The sequence below is a fragment of the Macaca thibetana genome, chromosome 15 (genome assembly GCF_024542745.1).
Source record: "Macaca thibetana thibetana isolate TM-01 chromosome 15, ASM2454274v1, whole genome shotgun sequence".
Classification (NCBI taxonomy): domain Eukaryota; kingdom Metazoa; phylum Chordata; class Mammalia; order Primates; family Cercopithecidae; genus Macaca; species Macaca thibetana.
This window is the reverse complement of record NC_065592.1, coordinates 42,692,781-42,711,256: the sequence shown is the minus strand read 5'-3', so window position 1 is coordinate 42,711,256 and position 18,476 is coordinate 42,692,781. Positions and strand designations below refer to the sequence as shown.

The 18,476-nt window shown below is 49.1% G+C and overlaps 1 protein-coding gene across 1 annotated transcript; it reads right to left on the bottom strand.

The window, feature by feature from the left end:
• Positions 1-834: 834 nt before the first annotated feature.
• Positions 835-18,186, bottom strand: IGFBPL1 (insulin like growth factor binding protein like 1). Its single transcript, XM_050762248.1, has 5 exons — positions 17,742-18,186; positions 8,627-8,736; positions 7,747-7,863; positions 5,882-6,040; positions 835-3,617 (listed from the first exon to the last, which is right to left on the bottom strand). The coding sequence occupies exons 1-4, from the start codon at positions 18,184-18,186 to the stop codon at positions 5,891-5,893; spliced, it is 822 nt and encodes a 273-aa protein (XP_050618205.1). The 3' UTR covers positions 835-3,617; positions 5,882-5,890.
• Positions 18,187-18,476: the final 290 nt, after the last annotated feature.

The window sequence follows — 18,476 nt, the reverse complement described above, 5'->3', positions numbered from 1 at the left end:
TTGTATTTAAGGGGGAAAGCAGATACATTTGGGATTGAACATGGGCTGTGGAATTGTCTTCCTCAAGCCCAGTGGACAACAGAAGACAGAGATTCAGGCTGTCCACTGCTTACAGCAACAAGTTCAACCTCCTCTGTCAGCATTTACAGGTGTGGCCCAAAATGACTGCCACCCACTACCACAGCTCTGAGCAGCAGCAACTGGCCATTCCTCCCTGTTCACAAACTACACTGCATTTCTCTACCCTGGCTCCTTTTTGCATGCTGTTTCCTTAGCCTGGAATCCCCCACACCCACTCCCGCCAGTTCAAATGCCTGCTTCCTCTTCTGGGAAGTCTTCCTTGATCTCCCTCTGCTCTAACCACAAAGCAGACACAGTAGGCTGCCAGGGATAGGGACCTCATCTCACCCATGCCTCCACTGGAGTCTGAGTTCGGGACCTGATTCTACCTACTTTCATATGGGAGGAATCCAGATGATTCCATCTATGATTTTCAGTGTCTTGTACCCGTCTGGCACCTGGAAATTGCTACCTAATGTGTGTGGGAGGGGGCAGAGCACATATCTCAGCAAGTGAATGAAGTACTAGAATGTTATACAGCAGGACACACACAGTCAAGGGCAGTAGTGTAAGATGATTAGGGCTGGTTAAAAATTGCGGGCAAGGTGAACGGTGGGGCTGTGATCATAGCCCAGGCGTGAGAGATAAGGAGGGTCTAGACTAAGTAGCTGAAGTGGGCATGCAGACAGGACGCATGAGGGATGATAAAGGAATACCAGTGGGACCTGCACCCACCTATACAGCATTCCTACAACAAAGACACCACAAAGACCATCCTTAAAAACATTTATTTTCAGGGTGCAGAGGTCGTTACATCATGACATCTACAAAAACAGTAGAAAAACCCAGGTTTGGTGCGGGGAGGGGAGGGCATTGTGATTATGTCTGCAAATGCTAACAGCTGCGGCAGCAGATGCTCTCTTAGCCTCTGAAGAGGTCTCTGGGCTCTCACACTTGAAAAACCATGAGGTTGGAACAATCATGTTAATATGCCTTTTTGGTTTTGGTGAGAATTTCAGACAGTGTGACATTAATTATTTATCTGTCTTTGCACAGAATGATGATGCTAAAGCCAGCCCCATACAGTCTTGATGCTCAGTACTTCCAGCATGGGCTCTGTCCACCCTGCTCTCTGGGTCCACATCCAGCCCTTCAATTTTCACTAGGCAAATTTGAGAGGAGTTAACTGAGTTAGCAAAATGTGCTTATTAGCAGGTGTGGGATGTTCTACTACCTTCTTCAGAACCACAGCATCCCTGTTCCTTCTCATATCATTTCACTAAGGGTCCGACCAAATCGTCTCCCAACCACTCAAGACACAGAAGAATTAACTTCAGGCCCTCCCACATGGAAGTAAGTCAGTGCGTGGGGAAGGGAGGGGTGGGAGGTGCTGAGTGACAGGGCGATGTAATTAGCTGCAGGCCCTCCCACATGGAAGTAAGTCACAGTGCGTGCGGAAGGGAGGGGTGGGAGGTGCTGAGTGAGGAGGGGATGTAAGCAGGTCTCCTGGCAGCTCCAGACCCCCGTGGACAAGAGCAGCTTCCAGTGCCATCCATTTCAATTCTCATCTTCTGTTTTCAAAGAGAACTTCCAATGTTTTAAAGTTTGAAAACCACTCATCTAGTTTTATTCCCCTTTTACTCAAATAAGGACACTGAGGCACAGAAAGTGAAGGAGACTTGCTCAGGGTCACACAGCAAGCCAGGGATTAATATGCAAATGGATCTCATGTTTCCAGAATCCCAGGCCAGTCTCCTGCTGCTGCATAGTACAGAAGGTGATGCCACCCCAATATTTTAGATATGGAATGGCAGGCTTACAGGCGGAAAGTTCACTTCGAACGAGGACTCCAAAATGTAATGCACGATGTGAGCGGTATGAAAGGGTGCCTTAAAAGTTGGGAAGAGTCTTGATAAGAGTCTCTGAAGCCTGTGGATTGGCAACATCTGCCTTTATATAGTTTTGAGATGACCCTGAGTAGCAGCACCGTGGAGTAGAAAAGTGACCAAGGAAGGCCAGGTGCCCTGAGTTCTGCTCCTCTTTCAGAGGCCTTCAGACCTTGGGCAAGTAGCTTTTCCTCTCAGAGCCTGGTTTCTTCATCTGCGAAAGGCAGCGACATTAACACCTGTCCTGCCCCCTCTCCCAGAGTTGGGATCAAGCTTTATGAACTTCAAGGACTGTACATAGTAAGGGATCTCAATTCTTATTTTAAAAATTGTAATAACCTAAGGATCTATTTTTTTAAGACAAGATAGCAAATATTCTCCTTTCTCTTTTCATTAAAAAAGAAAAAAAAAGAGAGCTTTATTCTTGGGTGAGGTCAAAATGTTTATGGGTAAAATATATTCGACTACAACCTAATTCCACAGTCTGGAGATAATGGCTAACCCCTCCTTTTTTTTTTTTTTTTTTTTTTTTTTTAACAATTTGACCATCAGAAGCCTGGTCTCCACTGCTTCTAACCACCTGTTTAGAGAATGCTAGGCTAAGCCAGGCATAGTGGCTGATGCCTATAATCCCAGCACTTTGGGAGGCCAAGGCAGGAGGATCACTTGAGCACAGGAGTTTGAGACCAGCCTGGGCAACATAGGGAGACCCTGTCTCTACAAGAAAAAAAAAATAGCTGGGTGTGGTGGGGCATGCCTGTGGTCCCAGCTACTCAGGAGGCTGAGGTGGGAGGATCACTTGAGCCCAGAAGGTGGAGGTTGCAGTGAGCCATGATTACACCACTGCACTCCAGCCTGAGTGATAGAGCATGACCCTGTCTCAAAAAATTTTTTTAAAAAGAGAATGCTAGGCTAACAAATGGATGCTCTGGTCTCCAAAGATCCAGCCAAGGTGCTCCTGAGTCTGGTAAAGCATCCCACCTAAAACTAAGTCTCCTTAAAAGGGAAAAAGGTAGGAATAGGAGAGCTATAGCCAGCTGTCCACATCCTGGGGTAAAGCAATGGAATTTGTTTCTGAGGGAATACCATTTTAGAAGAATACTAAGACCACATCTCCTGTAATTTTTCCAAAGGGCCATCTTACTCTAGGATGGCAGGGCTAAAAGGGACATTGATAACATCCAGTTAAAACACCATACTCACAGATGAAGGGACCAGGGCCCAGAGGTGGGAAGGGACCTGTCCTGGTCACACAGCAAGTTACAGTCAGGCAGAGGACAACCGCGACCCTCATCCCTCCTTCTACAATGCACACTAAGTCACAGAGCACCACTAATAGGTCATAGACAAATGAGGTAAAGAGTCACAGCTGACACGAGCCCTTTAGAAATTGCAAACGTGCCAATCTGTGATCTGCCTGGAAAAGAGTAATTAAAAAAAGACTTCTCATGGAACAATTCATTTCAAAAGTATAAAAAAAGCCACATGCAAATCCGTTTCTCACTGTTTGCGCTGCTAAAAACTACACCTGCATACAAATCTAGTTTGCATCTAATTTTTAAAAACATACAAAAGGGGTCATCTACAAACACGGGTTTTCCAACTCTTCACGAAGCACAAAGATCCATTATTTGACTTTTCCATCATCCTATGATCAATGTTTCTAAGACCCTAGGAAGAAAAGGAGAAAAAGAATTAGCGAAAGTAAGCCTGCTCTGTTACAATCAACTACGTGTTACATGGAAGGTGGGGGAAATGATCCTTCACTTCAAATCTCTCCCCAGCAGGAAATGGTGCCAATGGGGAGTGAAGGGCCCTGTGGAGCCCCGAGAAATACTTTCAAGACCAAAAGCTGGACGTTTTAGAGTGGCAGACTCCAGCTTAATAAGAAGAAGACCTTTTCAACCATTGGAAAATCACAGATGGCTATCAGTGGTAGTGAGCTCTGTATCCCTGGAGGTACGCAAGCCAGAGCTGGCAATACTGTGTGTCACAGAAGGAACCCAAGACCCAGGCAGCAGTGATGGTCTTAAAATTCCACAATTTTTCATGGTATCCTTTTGATGTATTCACACCCCAGAATCATTTCTGCCTCAAAATATATGTGTATTTGAAAATTATAGAGATATATATTTAAAACTGGAAACATATCTATATAAAACAAGTCACATATCATCAGGAATACAGTTTTAAGACCCAATCTCCTAACTCTTTGTTGAATTCCTATTTCACAGTTTTACATTTTCATATTTTTCTCCCCATTTCTAGGGCCTCTTAACTACTCACGTACACCCATCCTTCAACCCTAATGCCACCTCCTTGATGATTCTTCCTTCATTTTCCCCAGTTCTAAGCTGCTTTTTGTGCTTTAACATCTCCTCCCATTCCCTTAACATCGCATTCCTTGTATTATAATGATGTCCACTTTTTGTTTTTCTGTGATCCCCTACAGACCAGAAGTAAGGCCTGGCACACAGAAGGCGTGCAACAGTAGTGGCTAAAATATAACTAAAACCATGGCAAAATCCTCTTGCTTTTGAGAAATGCTATCAGACTTGTTTCTAATTTTTCCTGTTCTATTAAGCACCTGTTGATCAGTCTTGGTAATGGTGCCTGTTCACCACTGCTCCCCCATTCCTGTAAGAGGATCATGCAGGCCAGGCACAGTGGCTCACACCTGTAATCCCAGCACTTTGGGAGGCCAAGGTGGGCGGACCATGAGGTCAGGAGATGGAGACCATCCTAGCTAACACCGTGAAACCCCGTCTCTACTAAAAATACAAAAAAAATAGCTGGGCGTGGTGGTGGGCCCCTGTAATCCCAGCTACTCGGGAGGCTGAGGCAGGAGAATGGTGTGAACCCAGGAGGCAGAGTTTGCTGTGAGCTGAGATCGCATCACTGCACTCCAGCCTGGGTGACAGAGTGAGACTCCATCTTAAAAAGAAAAAGAAAAAAAGGGATCATGCAATCCTTGCCCTTTTGCCTCTGGCGAGTGAAGCGCACATCCTCCCACACACAGTCCCCACTGGGAATCCCAGACCTATTGATTGGTCTGTAAGTGGGCGGGGCACACATCACATCCCAGCAGAAACTTTAAATGCAATGGTGTGTGCAGCTTGGCCACAGAACGGACATGTTCCATACTGGAGCTGTTCCTCCACCTGGGTCCTGAATGAGGGGGCACATGGGGCAGGGCCACAGCCAGCTCACAGCTATAACATGGAACATGAGCAAGTGATCAACGTCTATGGGTGTGAACCAGCAAGATTTTGGGATTTTTATGGAGCAAAAGCTGGCTTATAAAGTGATTCCTTTCCCGAATTCCCAGTTCACCTGTAGGCAGGGAACAGATGCAACCCCAGCTGTCAGCTGTGTGACTACCGACTAGGAGGGGTCACACAAAGGGGATGCGGAGATTCTCTCTGCCCCCACCCACAAGGGGATGTGTTGTGAAGCAGCATATAGTGTTGAGGACAGGAAGGCAAGGCCTGAGCCCCAGGAAGGAAGCTCAGGCGTCCTGAACAAGGAAGAGCTCCAGGAACACACAAAGGAAGCTCAGGCATCTTCTTTGCGGAATATTTTCACATGGACGCGGTCACAATGACACTGTCTGCTACCTCTCTCAGTGCTCGTTCTAGAAGAATACAGAGGAAATATTCCCTCCAGCCCCAAAACACAACTGGTCTTTTCATCTGATGGACACACATCATGTTCACTGCTCTTGCCTTTGCATGCTAAGAAGCTCAGAGGGAGCTGTGTGCAGAATATACCAGAGATTCTACTGCTCATCTTAGTATGTTCCTAATCTTCTTTTGCTCTCTCCCTGGTTTCCTCCATTTATGTATTTTTCTTCCTTTTTATTACAGGTCTTATAAGCCACTTCAAATATCTCATAACTTGGGTGTAAAATACTAAAAATGACTTAGAACATGTACATTTCTCCATCACATGCGGTCATCGGGAGCTGGGAAGCGGAAGCTCCTGTATTTACTCAGATCTAGAACCGTCACCGTGCTGTGGGACTCAGCCTCTCCCACCATGTTGGCTGCATGGCACTGGTACACACCCTCATCCTCCTTTCGTAGGGGGTTGATCTAGAAATACAACAGGCAAGTTTATGCAGTTATATAAGGTACAGCAAAATGACTTCCTTAGTTCTTAATAAGTCTGCACACCTCCTCCTTTTCAGAATAAGGTAAAACTTGCTCTACTTCTCCCCTTGCCTTGGCTGCCAAGGAGCATGAAGGTAAATTTCCTTCCCAGGGACCCTCTTGAAAGGCACGCTCCCTACTGTGGCTGTCATCTGAATGATTCCTCCACATGCCTGCCATGTACTGCGAGCTACCTGTAAATGGTATACCATTTTGTATTAAAGGTGCAAGGTATAGATTATTTGGAAAATACCTCAAGTTAAAAAAAGAACAAAAATCTACTGACCAAAGAATTATCCACAAAGTATTCCCTATAGGGGCAGCCTCTACAAAATATCACCAGAGATAACCTCTTTGTCCCTGTCTTTTCTCCTAAGAAAATGGGGGAATGTGCTTGATTTGAAAAAAACCACATAACCAATTGCATTCCCAATCTCTCAGCTGGGTGGAGAAGAGTCACCAAGCCTCCCAGAGCTGTGGGTGGAATGAGGAGGTTGTCCTTAGGGAGCACCCCGAGGATACTCACAGCCAGGTCCATAACCAGCTCGCTTCTCTTTTGCTTTCTCTTGTTACAACCAACCGCTTCCATCAATTACAAATCATGCTACGGACCACACACTGGGGTATGCACATCAGCTCGTTTTAAACTCAAGCCAGTCGTGGGGGAAGGGTGAGCATTATGGTCTTCTTTTTACAGGAGACTCACAGGTAAATCACAGACTGTCAGGGCCACAAAGGCCCTCAGAGGTCATTCAGTTTGAAGCCCTCTTTTAACAACAGTGGAAATGGAGGCTCAGAAAGGTACAGTGACTGACCCAACATGGACCCCTATCTCCTCATTCCATCACTCCTTCAAACATGTGGCATTCTTCATCTTAGTAAAAGTGCTGTGAGTGACAGGAAAGAGCTCTGGAGGAGGACTTGAATGTGCCACCTTCCTCCTTTACCAGCGGGTGACTTTAGGCAGGTGTACTAGTTTCCTTGGGCTGCTGTAACAAATCGCCACAAGCTGAGTGCCTTAAAACAAACACATTTATTATCTACAGTTTTAGAGGTCGGAAGCCCAAAGGGCTAAAATCAGTGGGCTAAAATCAAGGTGCCGGCAGGGCTGCGTTCTTTCTGAAGGCTCTCAGGAGACTCATTTTCTTGCCTTCTCCAGCTCCTAGTGGATGCTGGCACTCCTTGGCTGTGGCCCTTTCCAACATCATCAAAGCTAGAAATGGTGGGTCAAGTCCTCCTCACATCGAATCACTTCAATCTGCCTCTGACTCTTCTGTTTCCCTCTTCCACACTTAAAGACCCACCTTTAAATTGGGCCACCCGGATAATCCAGGCTAATCTCTTTATCTTAAATCTCCTTATCTCAGCGGTTTAGCAACAACAACCTCCCTCCCACCACCTTGCCATGTAATGTCGTACGGTTCTGGGGGTGAGGACGTGGACATCACTGTGGGGCCATCACTCTGCCCCTGGCAGCAGATCACATGTGTTCCCAGCAGATCTGAAACCTGCCCTGCCTGCCTCACAGTTACTGGAGGGGCCAGTGAGAAATGGGTAAGAACAGCTTTGAAACATGTAATACGTTGTAGAAATATAAAGGATGGTTTTTAATGGTCAGTCAATAATATCCAATAATCCTAAACACTCACCAAAATCCAGGCCGTGGCCTCATGGTCGGAAGGGCCCCCTCGCACCTGGACAGCTATATTGACATGGTCCCCAGGCAGCTCCTCCAGTGCTTGGGTGCCCTCAGGGGACTGCATGACCTACAGGGGACAGGAACGCCAGGAGGGGCCTTAGAAAAAGCATTTCTGGATAAAAACCATCCCACAGGCTTCCTCACCCTCCTCCTTCCTCCTCCTCCCACTGACTCAAAGACTGAAACCCTAGCACTGCTCATTCCTATGCAAATGACATCAGTCATGTTTTAAACCTACTTGTACATATAGACAGCACGCTCTGCCAGATAGCAAAGACACAAACATCACCACTAGCCCACAGAAGGATTCAGAATTTCAACACCCGTCTCAGGCCTGCTGACATTAAGGGGACAACATACACTGTGATCCTTGCCGGTCTCTCAAAAACTAGTCTTTAGAAGATTTGGTTTTGGAATAGGACTGAGTCTTCTGCCATCAGCCAGGTCTGTCTGAAACACAGCCCTGAAGTGAAGCGGGACACACACACACATGGCCACCGCAGCTGATGCAGACTGGGTAAAAGCAGAGCTTTCTGGGTCCTTAAGTGGCCAAGGGTGTAAATGGCACAGGAAGGGTTGCAATGTCCCTTTCTAAGGGGACAGCTTTGGGGTAGAAGTTTCGAGGCAGAGGAGTGGTACAGAAGATATCCTTTCTTCATCCTCTGGCCCACCTATAAAAGCATATATACAAACACATTTAAAAGAAAAACATTTTACCACTCACTTCTTTCTGTTTCTCCCTGTCTCTTTCACATACACACACACACACACACACACACACACACACACACACACACACACGAGACGCGTGAGTTCTTGGACAGAAATACCTTTCTCCACGTGATGACTGGGGTAGGCACAGCCCTCACTTCACAGGACAGGCCCACCTGCGCCCCAGTGACATTGTGAACACTTCGGGGAGGAACGACGACCACAGGAGCTAAGAGGAGGAGACAAGGGGATGCAACCTTTACCCTGTCAGGTTCCAGGCAATCCACCTCTGAATTTCCCTGCCCACTGAGAGCCTGCTGGGATGTCCTGAAATGAGGGGAGCGGCACGTCACACTTGGGCAGGAATCCTAAAAGAGAGATTTCCTCAGACCTGGAGAGCTGCCTACCGATCTCCTGATCCATCTTTGTTTTACCAGTGGGGAAACAGGGGTCCAGCGGGGAAGGGTGACTTCCCAAAGTCCCCCAGCGCCATCTGTGGCAGAGCTTGGGCCTCAGTGCTCCCTCCCAAGGCCCGTTCCAGGCTCTGGCTGCCATCTGCTATAGCTCAACCAGGAAGCACGGCAGCCGACTAGAAGGGCTGGTGTCACGCCACCAACGGCAGAGTCTTCTAACAGATGGGCCTTTCTCCTTCCGCGTGGAGGGCGTTAGGAAGAAGAATGCCAGGCAGAACAGCTGCACACACCCTGGAGCTCAACCCCCTGTGGTCCATTCAAGATGCCCATTTGCATGCACAGAGTAAAGACTCCCCCAGGCTCCCCCACTCCCTCTGCCTCCCCATCCCCAGAAGCCGACCCAAGCCTGGGCAAATCAAGGAATCAGACAAACGTGGTTCTAGACTGCCAGAACATGATGGAGAGGAGAGGGGAGGTGTGGACTCTCTGGACAGGACCCGATGTTAGATGTTTCAAGCTGCTACTCCACACTCTGCCTTCCTCCCTGTGTCTGGCATCTGCTCTGCTCACGCTGGGCTGGAATAATCAAGGCTAGGCGTTTCTACCTGCTGTCACCTGCACTGGACAGCAACTCAGCCACCCCGGCATCCAGCACCACAGTGTGTTGGGCAAGGTGCAGTGTGGAGGCCTGGCCAGAGCATGCTCACACACAGCTGTCATCAATAAGGTGGGGATCACACCCCTGCTTCCTAGGGCAGTCGAGCTGATCTAACCATGGAATGACGGTGAAAAGTGTAAGTTAACGTAATATGCAAGTGAGGGCCAGGAGCAAACAGATGACTGGATGAACAAACACATGACAAATCAAGGAACAAACATGTTCATTTCCAGGTCATCAAACTGCAGAGTCTAGAACTCCTAGGGCTTTGCCTGGTGACTCAAGGACAGCCCTGTTGTTCTCCACAAGCCTGCACCTGCATAAGGCTGTAATACAAAAGGATGGCAAAGGGAGGAGACAGAAGGCAGGAGGAAGGAGGTGACGGACAGGGTCGCATCACACCCAAATGCACAGGAGGATCAGGGTGCAGAAAGGAGACTAGTTTGGCCCCTCCAGACAGACTGGGAAGCAGACCCTGTCAAGCCAGTGCCAAAAAAAATCTCTGGAAAATCGCCTCAGAGCCATAGTCTCAAACTAGAGGGGCTCGTTAGCATCCTAATTCTCTGTGATTCTGTGTCTGACCATGTATGACATGCTCACCCAGCCTCCATTTGCATGCCTCCAGGGATGGAGAACTCACCACCTATCAGGCCAGGCCATTCTGTCTTTGGAGGGCTCTACTGGTAAGAAAGTACATCCTCACCTAGAGCTAAAGCCTGTGACTCCCACCTGTTGACCCTGGGGTGGCCCTCTGGAGCCCCATAGCCCCTGGTTGTCCCAGCAGCCCACCAGGGAGTTGAATGCAGACTGCCCTCCCCATCCCAGGCTGCTTTCCTCCTCTTCTATCTGATCCGCCCACTCTTCAGCTGTGCCCATCTGAGGGCCCTCTGAAGGCTGGTGCCCAATCCATGTGCCTGAGTGTAGCCAAAGCCCCTGGAACCAAGATCCTAGATGTCTAACGTTGCCTGACAGCCACAGAGAGCCACAACACTGAGCTCTCTGGCAGGAGCCCTATCTGCGATGACAAAGACAGTCTAATTTATTCACATTGTCCCGCCAGCGCCTCCCCAACCACACAAGTGCTGGGATGCCGCCTCCAGGGGAGCCCAAACCGGTGCTCCAGTGGCTCACTGTGGTGACAGTCAGAAGGACCTGGATACCAAGGGGACGCTCAGTCAGCGTGGTTTACTTTTGTTCATGTAAAGTCATACATTTTAAATGTGATTTCATCAATCCCTTCCAGGCCTAAATGAGTAAACCAGTAAATCACAATTCACCTCTCTCTCCTCATATTTCAGTCTCTCTCTCTCTTTCAACAACTACTTAAGAAAGACTGTCTTGGAAATACTGACTTTGTAACTGATTTTGTGGCAAAAAATACCAATTCTTTTACAAAAGAGGCCCTGCTTTTAAAGGGAGGTCAAAGCACATTAAAGGGACGTTTAAATTTTTATTTATTTATTTATTTTTACATTTACATAAAGCACAATTCGTTCTTTCTGGTGTGCAGTTCTAGGTTTTGACAAATGGATACAGTCATGTAATTACCACTATAGCCAAGATACAGAACAGTTGTTCTGTGACCTCAAAAAATTTCATGTTGCTTGTGCCATAATAATCCGGTTCTAATTTTTTTTTTTTGAGGCAGGGTCTCATTCTGTCACTCAGACTGGAATGAAGTGGCACAATCATAGCTCACTGTAGTCTCAAACTCCAGGGCTCAAGCAATCCTCCTGCCCCAGCCTCTTGAGTAGCTGGGGATACAGGCATGCACTACCATGCCCAGCTAATGAAACAAATATTTTTTTTTTGTAGAGATGGGTCTTGCTATGTTGCTCAGGCTGGTCTTAAACTCCTGGCCTCTAACAATCCTCCCATCTTGGCCTTCCAAAGCTCTGGGAATACAGGCATGAGTCACTGTATTCCCAGCCCTGTTTTTAATTTTAACATATCTGATTTTAAATTTAAAATATTTTTATCCATAGTAGCTCTTTTTAATAAATAATTATCACAGTACCAGTAATAACAGTAATTATACTATCAGCTAGCACACCGCTCACTGTGTACTAAGCACTTTTCTGCCTACAGGTATTAACCTGTTTATCTCTCCAGCAATCTCACCAGCTGCCAGATGGTGGCGCTGCCCTGGGTTACCCAGCATTAAAGGGTGCAGAGTGAGGAGGCTATGAGCCCAGTGATCTGGCTCCAGATCTCAAGCTCTTCTGAACCACTGTGCTAACACCATCCTCCCTTTTCCTTAGAGGACCCTTCCATGTACACTACCCTTTAATCCTCACACCAGCTCTGTGAGGTAGCAGCTTCCATCCCCATTTTACAGATGAGAAAACCAAGACTGAGAAAGGTAAAGTGCCCAGAGAAACAGGGACTCAAACCCAGCACCATGATTCCCTTCACTCCCACACTGGTTTCTGAAGTGGAACATTTGTTATCCGTATGGTCTCCGTTCCAGAGTAAGAGATGAGTTGCTTAGGCATTGTGTTGGGGGATCCCCAAGACAACTCTCCAGTTCAATGATTTCCTAGGAGGACTAGGAGGACTCACAGGACTCAGCATCCAGTGGTGCTCAGGCTGTGATCTATTACAGTGAAAGGATTTTCCCATCTGGCAAAATCAGTCAAGGGAAAAAGTCAGGGTGGGGGAAGCAGGCACAAGCTTCCAAGAGCCCTCCCCATGGCGTCACAAGCATGTGAAATGCTGTCTACCACAGAAGCTCAAGAGGGACTCGGTTCCCAGGGTTTTTACTGGGAGCTGGCCACAGGGGCACTCTCTGCCTAACTGAATACCTAAAGTCCACACTCTGAGAAGGAAAGCAGGGGTTCCGCATAAACCACATTGTTTGTACAGTTCAGGCACAGTGAGCCACTCTCATCAATTCTGAGAAGAGTGGAACCCCCCTGTAATCTAAGTCCCCAGATACCAGCCCAGGGCCAACCTTGCCAGCAAGCCTTTCTGAGGATATGGTCACAGGCCTGCCATGTTAGCTCTTTTCTATACAATAATGAAACATCCCAAACATCACACCCAGGGAACAGCTCTTGTGAAGATAACCCCTAACATGAGCAATGTGTCCTTGACACCAGCAGGACATTTCTAGTTCCTACTATCCCCAAGGGCTCACTCCAGCATGGCACTGGAGCGCTCAATGTCATGGCTGCCACCATAGGCAGGAAGGACAGCGTGGCAGGCAGGGGTGGAAGAGTCCAGGTTCAAATCCTTTCTCTGCCAGGTCTTGGCCTCAGTTTCTTCTTCTTTAAAATGGGCACAGGAATCTATTCCCTCCCCAGCCCACTCCCCAAAGGCTGCTGTGAGGAACAATTGCAAGACCCTTTACAAAATGTAAAAGACCTCTGCAGAGGGACTTGAGGACTCGGCACGGTGTGCTGTCCCTAGGCAGTCTCCTCTAAAGCTCTTTGCCTGCATGAGACCCTCCTCTGGTCTCAGGTGACAGGCACCAGGAGCCATGACTACAGCCCTCACTCTGGGGAGCCAAGCACATACTCTTACTGTTGTAGAGCCACCACACTGCTGGAGGAACCAGGGCTTTCCTTTCTGCTTGCCTTTCACAAGAATGATGTGGCTTGCAGGAGGGAGGATGGCTTCTAGCTAGCCCAGTCTGTGAATGTGGAAGCTTCATCCCCCTAGAGCTCTTCCTTGTTGATACTTGTTTCCTTCTGCTTGTGCCAGCAATAGCCCTAGAATTGCACAAATCCAACCATCCAAGGGCTAACCAGCAGGTAAGACAGTCACCCAGATGCACATGGTCACAGGAGACAGTACTGTGGGGTGAGCAAAAACAGTACCAGAGGGAGACTCAAATGCCCAGGGATCTGGCTGCCAACCAGTTGAGCTAGGGCAAGTTGTTAATCATTTCCTTTTTATCTGCAAATGAAGATAATGACCACAGCCTCCCATCCTTGGGGTGAAGGGAGAAAATGGATGTGACTGCGTTATTAACTGTGTGGATCTGTACAAATGAAAGGGATCAATATTATTATTATAGCGTGTGGTGCTTTGTCCCCCTACCTCGTCAATTATATCGGTCATTGATGGCTGGAATGAAAAAATCTTCCCAAATGCCTCTGAGATTTCTTTAAAGTTAATCGTGCTAGGGAAAGAAAGAATATCAAGTCATCCCCCAGGACCCTATCTGCTTGTATTAAAAAGCACACAACCAAAGATTTTAATAATCAATGCACTGAACAGCCCTGATAATTTATGCTAATAGTCACGTTATGATGTGGAACGAGAAACAGCTTAATCCTGCTCCCTGCAGTCTCCGCCTCAGATCTCCTCCCTCGGCATGAAAGGGTTTTGAGCACAAACCCCCTTCTTTGTCCCTCTCACGAAGTGGCATTTGCTGCCTCTCCTGGTTACCTGGTAACACATATTAGCACAGACCTAGGTTTCTAAGTGGAGCTGGAATTTCAACCAAGGTGTATTTTCTAAGATTCAGGGTCTCAGGAGCTCACTGAAGCTGCCAGGGCTCAATGCCCTGCTGTCTTGCCGTCTGTAGGATCCCAACCCTTTCCCAATGCTAACAAATAGGGCACACACACTGAACAGTCCAGCCTTTAAAGTAATGAGAGCAATCATCATCATCATAATACTAAGGCCATACCACCTTACCAGTGAGAAGCTCAACCAATAATTCAGAATGTATCGAAGACCCAAGTATGAATAATTCTTACTGTTGGAAATTGTTTTTGCATCCTTCTTCTAATTTTGTTTTTGTATTTTTAGTACAGACAGGGTTTCACTGTGTTAGCCAGGATGGTCTCGATCTCCTACCTTGTAATCCACCCGCCTTGGCCTCCCAAAGTGCTGGGATTACAGGCGTGTGCCACCGTGCCTGGCCTGCCTGGCTATTTTCAGAGGGTCGCCGCACAGCTAGTCTGCTAGCAACCTGATCAGTAAGGTGCTGTGCACCCGCCACCCTTGAATCTTGAGGGTTTCTCAATCTGGATCCACCTTCCTGTTTTTCCCAAGGTTCGTCACTTGTCCCTCTATTTAGCACTGGGCTATAGCTCCTGAGAGAAGCCTTGAAGGATGGGGAGAGCATCCCAAAGCTGGCAAGGGGGAGGCACAGCATGAACTGAGGCTCAGAAGTGGGAACCCTTTGGTGGGTGTGCAAGTGGGCCCATGGGGCCGAGGCCTGGTAGGATGGTTGGGAAAGGAGAGGACACCCCAGAGTAGTTTGGGGTAGGCCATTGCAAGCCTTGGGTGCCAGGCCGAAGGCGGAAGTTTCATTCTGCACTTTGGGAGACTGAGGTGGGAGGATTGCTTGAGGCCAGGAGTTCAAGGATAGCCTGGGCAACACAACAAGATCCTGTCTCTACAAAAAATTCTAAAAATTAGCTGGGCAAGATGGCATGTGCCTATAGTCCCAGCTACTTGGAAGGCTGAGGCAGGAGGGTTCCTTGAGCCCAGGATCACAGTGAGCTGTGATCAAGCCATTGTATTCCGCCTGGGAGACACAGTGAGACCCTATCTCAAAAAAAAAAAAAAAAAAAAAAAAAAAAAAAAAAAAAAAAAAGATGGATGCAAAAGCAATTTCCAACAGTAAGAATTATTCATATGCGAGTCTTCAATACATGTGTGTGGATCAAAGGATCACTCTCATTATGTGGCAGTTTGGGGCGCTTCAGGGCATAGGAGGAAAGGGCAGAATTTAAGCCTGAAAACTGCTTCCCCAGGCTCCTGAGAGGCACGTATAAGGACCCTCATACACTGTCAGCAACACAATAAATACTTCCTGAGGCCTCATTCCATGAAATCTAGGTGCTTGGGTTCCAAAGGAGTCAGGAGGGGTGATTTTCTTGCCAATATTGAAGCAGAACAGCCCTGCTCTGACTCACAGTCTGTTTCCCTTCAACCGGGGTCCCCAGGGGCATTGTTAAAAAATGCTCCCGCTGTGTCTTCTGAATAAAAGATGGCTTTAGGGCAGCACAGAATGAGCTGCTGCCTGGGCTAGGAAACATCCCCTGTCCAAACCTTCATGCCTTATCTGGACACAAGGGCAGAGGCCACACAAGCACTTCAGGACAGACAGTGACAGGCAAACAGTGCCCAGTTCTGTGGTGGATGACACAAAGGCTGATGCAGAAGGGCTGAACCCCGGGGAGGCCTGACGCCTGTCGCTAATGAGATCATGAAAAGCAGTTCTGAGTTGCTTCCGTGTGGCCCCACGAACATCTTTATTCCCTGGGTCTGTGCCTGGGGTGGGCGTCAGAGCCCGTAGATCAGAGTGGAAGGGCTGTCACATTTACTTGTCATTTGGTAATTTTCAGTGAATTAGGGGTATGGAGTTTCCATCTGCCATCTGGCCTCACTCTGGTAACCATGGTAACCACCATCTGCCTGACTTAATACTATCAAGTCCTATGCCGAAAGAGCACTAGACAGGGTGTTGGGACCAGGGAGCTGGTCATCCTTTACTGGTCACCCTGGACAAGGGCTCTGACCTTACTGGGTCTCAGTCTCTTTCTCTGTATAACAGCAGATTTGGTCTGAATGTCTTTAAGGTGCCTTTCTCTTAGGAAGAGAATGCCACTCTGGGGAGAAATTATCTAAGACCATCAGCACCACTTATAGTCTAGGGACCTGGTCAGCATTTCTTATGTCTCCTGCATATGGAGTTAAAGTGTTACCTGTCTGGAGACAAAGAGAATTGCCTGTGAATTAACTGCTGAGGAAAGCAGATTATAAAAACGAGTGATAGGAACTAGCAAAAGGAAAGAGACAGGACTGCTTAAGTGCCACATGGCGGAGACAAACTGTTCCAAGTGAGAGGGACCTCAACAATGACTCCACTAGGGCTGATATGGCCAGAGAGGAAAAGGGGCCTGTCCAGGGCCACTCAGGGAGCCAGCGGCAGCACAGATGCACCCCCAGCCAGCTCTGTTCTCCATGGGGAGCTTCAGCTAGGAACAGTCAATGGTGACTTTCCTGTGCTCAACTGGCCACACACTGGTTTTACATTTCCCAGGACAGGAGGCTTCCTGCCCCATCTCCAACAACCCATTGTGTCTCCTGGACTTGGGTACATCTACCTGAACTACTTGAGGGGAAAGACTACTAGATCCTTCTTAAGGCTTGGGAAGAACCCCACCCCAAGCTTTTCTTGAAGCTAAGTCATTACATTGTCTTAGGCCCTAAAGTCTGGACTTGGTCTCTGGGCTCCGGCCAGAATTATTTCCTAGAAGCCTGAACCCCAGGCTGAAACCTAGGCTCCTTGGGACTCACTGGTCGCCGTCTCACTCACCCTAAACTCTTCACTGCCCACTCCAGACAGAGTACACAGGGGCACTTCTCCAATACCTAATGGGCAGGATACGCTCATGCTTAGGAAGCCGGTAAAGCAGTACTAATGTTTTGGTTTCTTTTTGTTTGGTTTTCAAAAGGTACATAAAGAGAGTGGGCAACTATAGCACACAGAGATTATTTTACTTTGATGTTAATGAAGCTTAAGTTTCTAAGTCCCTAACATTTCATAATAAGTTTCGAAGTCCCTAGCAGTTCTATTCCTTTACTTAAGACAGGATTCTCCAAATTATATATGTTTTAGACCCTCGAAACCTGGGTCTGCCCCTAATAGCACCACAAGATCTTTTCAGATCTTACGTCTCCAGAGGTCTTACTTTTCCTGGGTGGAGCTCCCTCAGCATCCCAGCTCAGCCCCATCCCACACCTGGGGCCCTGGTGCTCTGGTGCTATGGCCTGGTGACTCCTGATTCCCCAGTCTGGAACTCATCCTCCTCCCGCATCTTCAACTTCCCTTCCTCCCCATTCAAACAATCCACCTAGCGCTGGATACCTGGGAACTCTGATCCCCCTCCTCAACTCCCAGTCTCCTGCCCGGCAAACATACCATGCCTACAAATAAGTGACTGCATCAGCAGGTACTTACGTACCAAAAGGGGTAGCAGGCTCACCAAAAATTCGGCTAGCACGGTGAGTGGCGTCTCCAAGGATTCTCGTCCCAGTCTCTCTGAGCACGAGGAGAGATACGAAATACTGCTCTCTAAAGGGAAACTGAGTCCCAGGCAGAGCCGTCCACCACTGGGCAGGGGGATCCTTCGCTCCACACCCCAGAGGGTTGGAATCCCCTCTTCTCTACCCACCCGATCCCCGACCCCGACTCACCGAACTCGCAAGGGCCGTCGCGTGCCTTGTGCAGGTGACCGGGGTGCGCGCGGGGCTTGTGCCGGGCGCGCAGGCGCAGCGCGCAGACACTGGGGTAGGAGCGACCGTCAGAGCCGCAGACGGTGCCGCGCTGCGCGCACACGCAGAGCCCAGTGCCCTCGGGCGCCGCCCCCGCGGCCCGGCTCGCGCACACCAGGCCGGGGCCACAGCGCGCGCCGGCTCGGCCCCCGCAGCTCGCGCCCTCGGCTCCCAGGCAGCGAGAGCAGCAGCCGCACTCATCGCGCGCCGAGATCCCGGGCGCCGGACAGGGCGCGGGCGCCGGGCAGCGCTCTGGCCGGCACAGACCACACTCGGGGCGCCGGCCACCCGCGTCGCGGATCCCGAGGCTTAGGGACAGCGGCGGCAGCAGAAGCAGCAGCGGCAAGAGCAGCGACAAGCGCGGCATGGCTTGCTCCGGGACAGCGGCGGCGCCTCTGCTTCGCGCTCCGCTCGGCGCCCGCCAAGCAGCCACCGCTCCCGCCCCGCGGCCGCTGATTGGCCGGGCCTGCACCGCGGGGCGCCCGCAAACCGCTGCTCCAGCCCGGGACCCGCGCGGTGCCCGCGGCCCGGGGCTCCGAGCTGGAGGGGCGCCCCGAGAGCAGCTCCCTGACCTCCGACTGGACTCTTGAGGAAACCGAGACCCAGTCGGGGGAGAACTTGCCCGAGGTCGCTGTGGTAGAGTCAGGATTGGATAAC

What these genes read in the sequence shown, in the direction of transcription:
- IGFBPL1 (XM_050762248.1), bottom strand. Translation starts at nt 18,186, where the DNA reads ATGCCGCGCTTGTCGCTGCTCTTGCCGCTGCTGCTTCTGCTGCCGCCG. An exon ending in CGACGGCCCTTGCGAGTTCG is followed by an intron (nt 8,737 to 17,741) that starts GTGAGTCGGGGT and finishes TCCTCCTCTTAG; the next exon opens with CTCCTGTGGTCGTCGTTCCT. An exon ending in CAGTCATCACGTGGAGAAAG is followed by an intron (nt 7,864 to 8,626) that starts GTATTTCTGTCC and finishes TGTCCCCTGTAG; the next exon opens with GTCATGCAGTCCCCTGAGGG.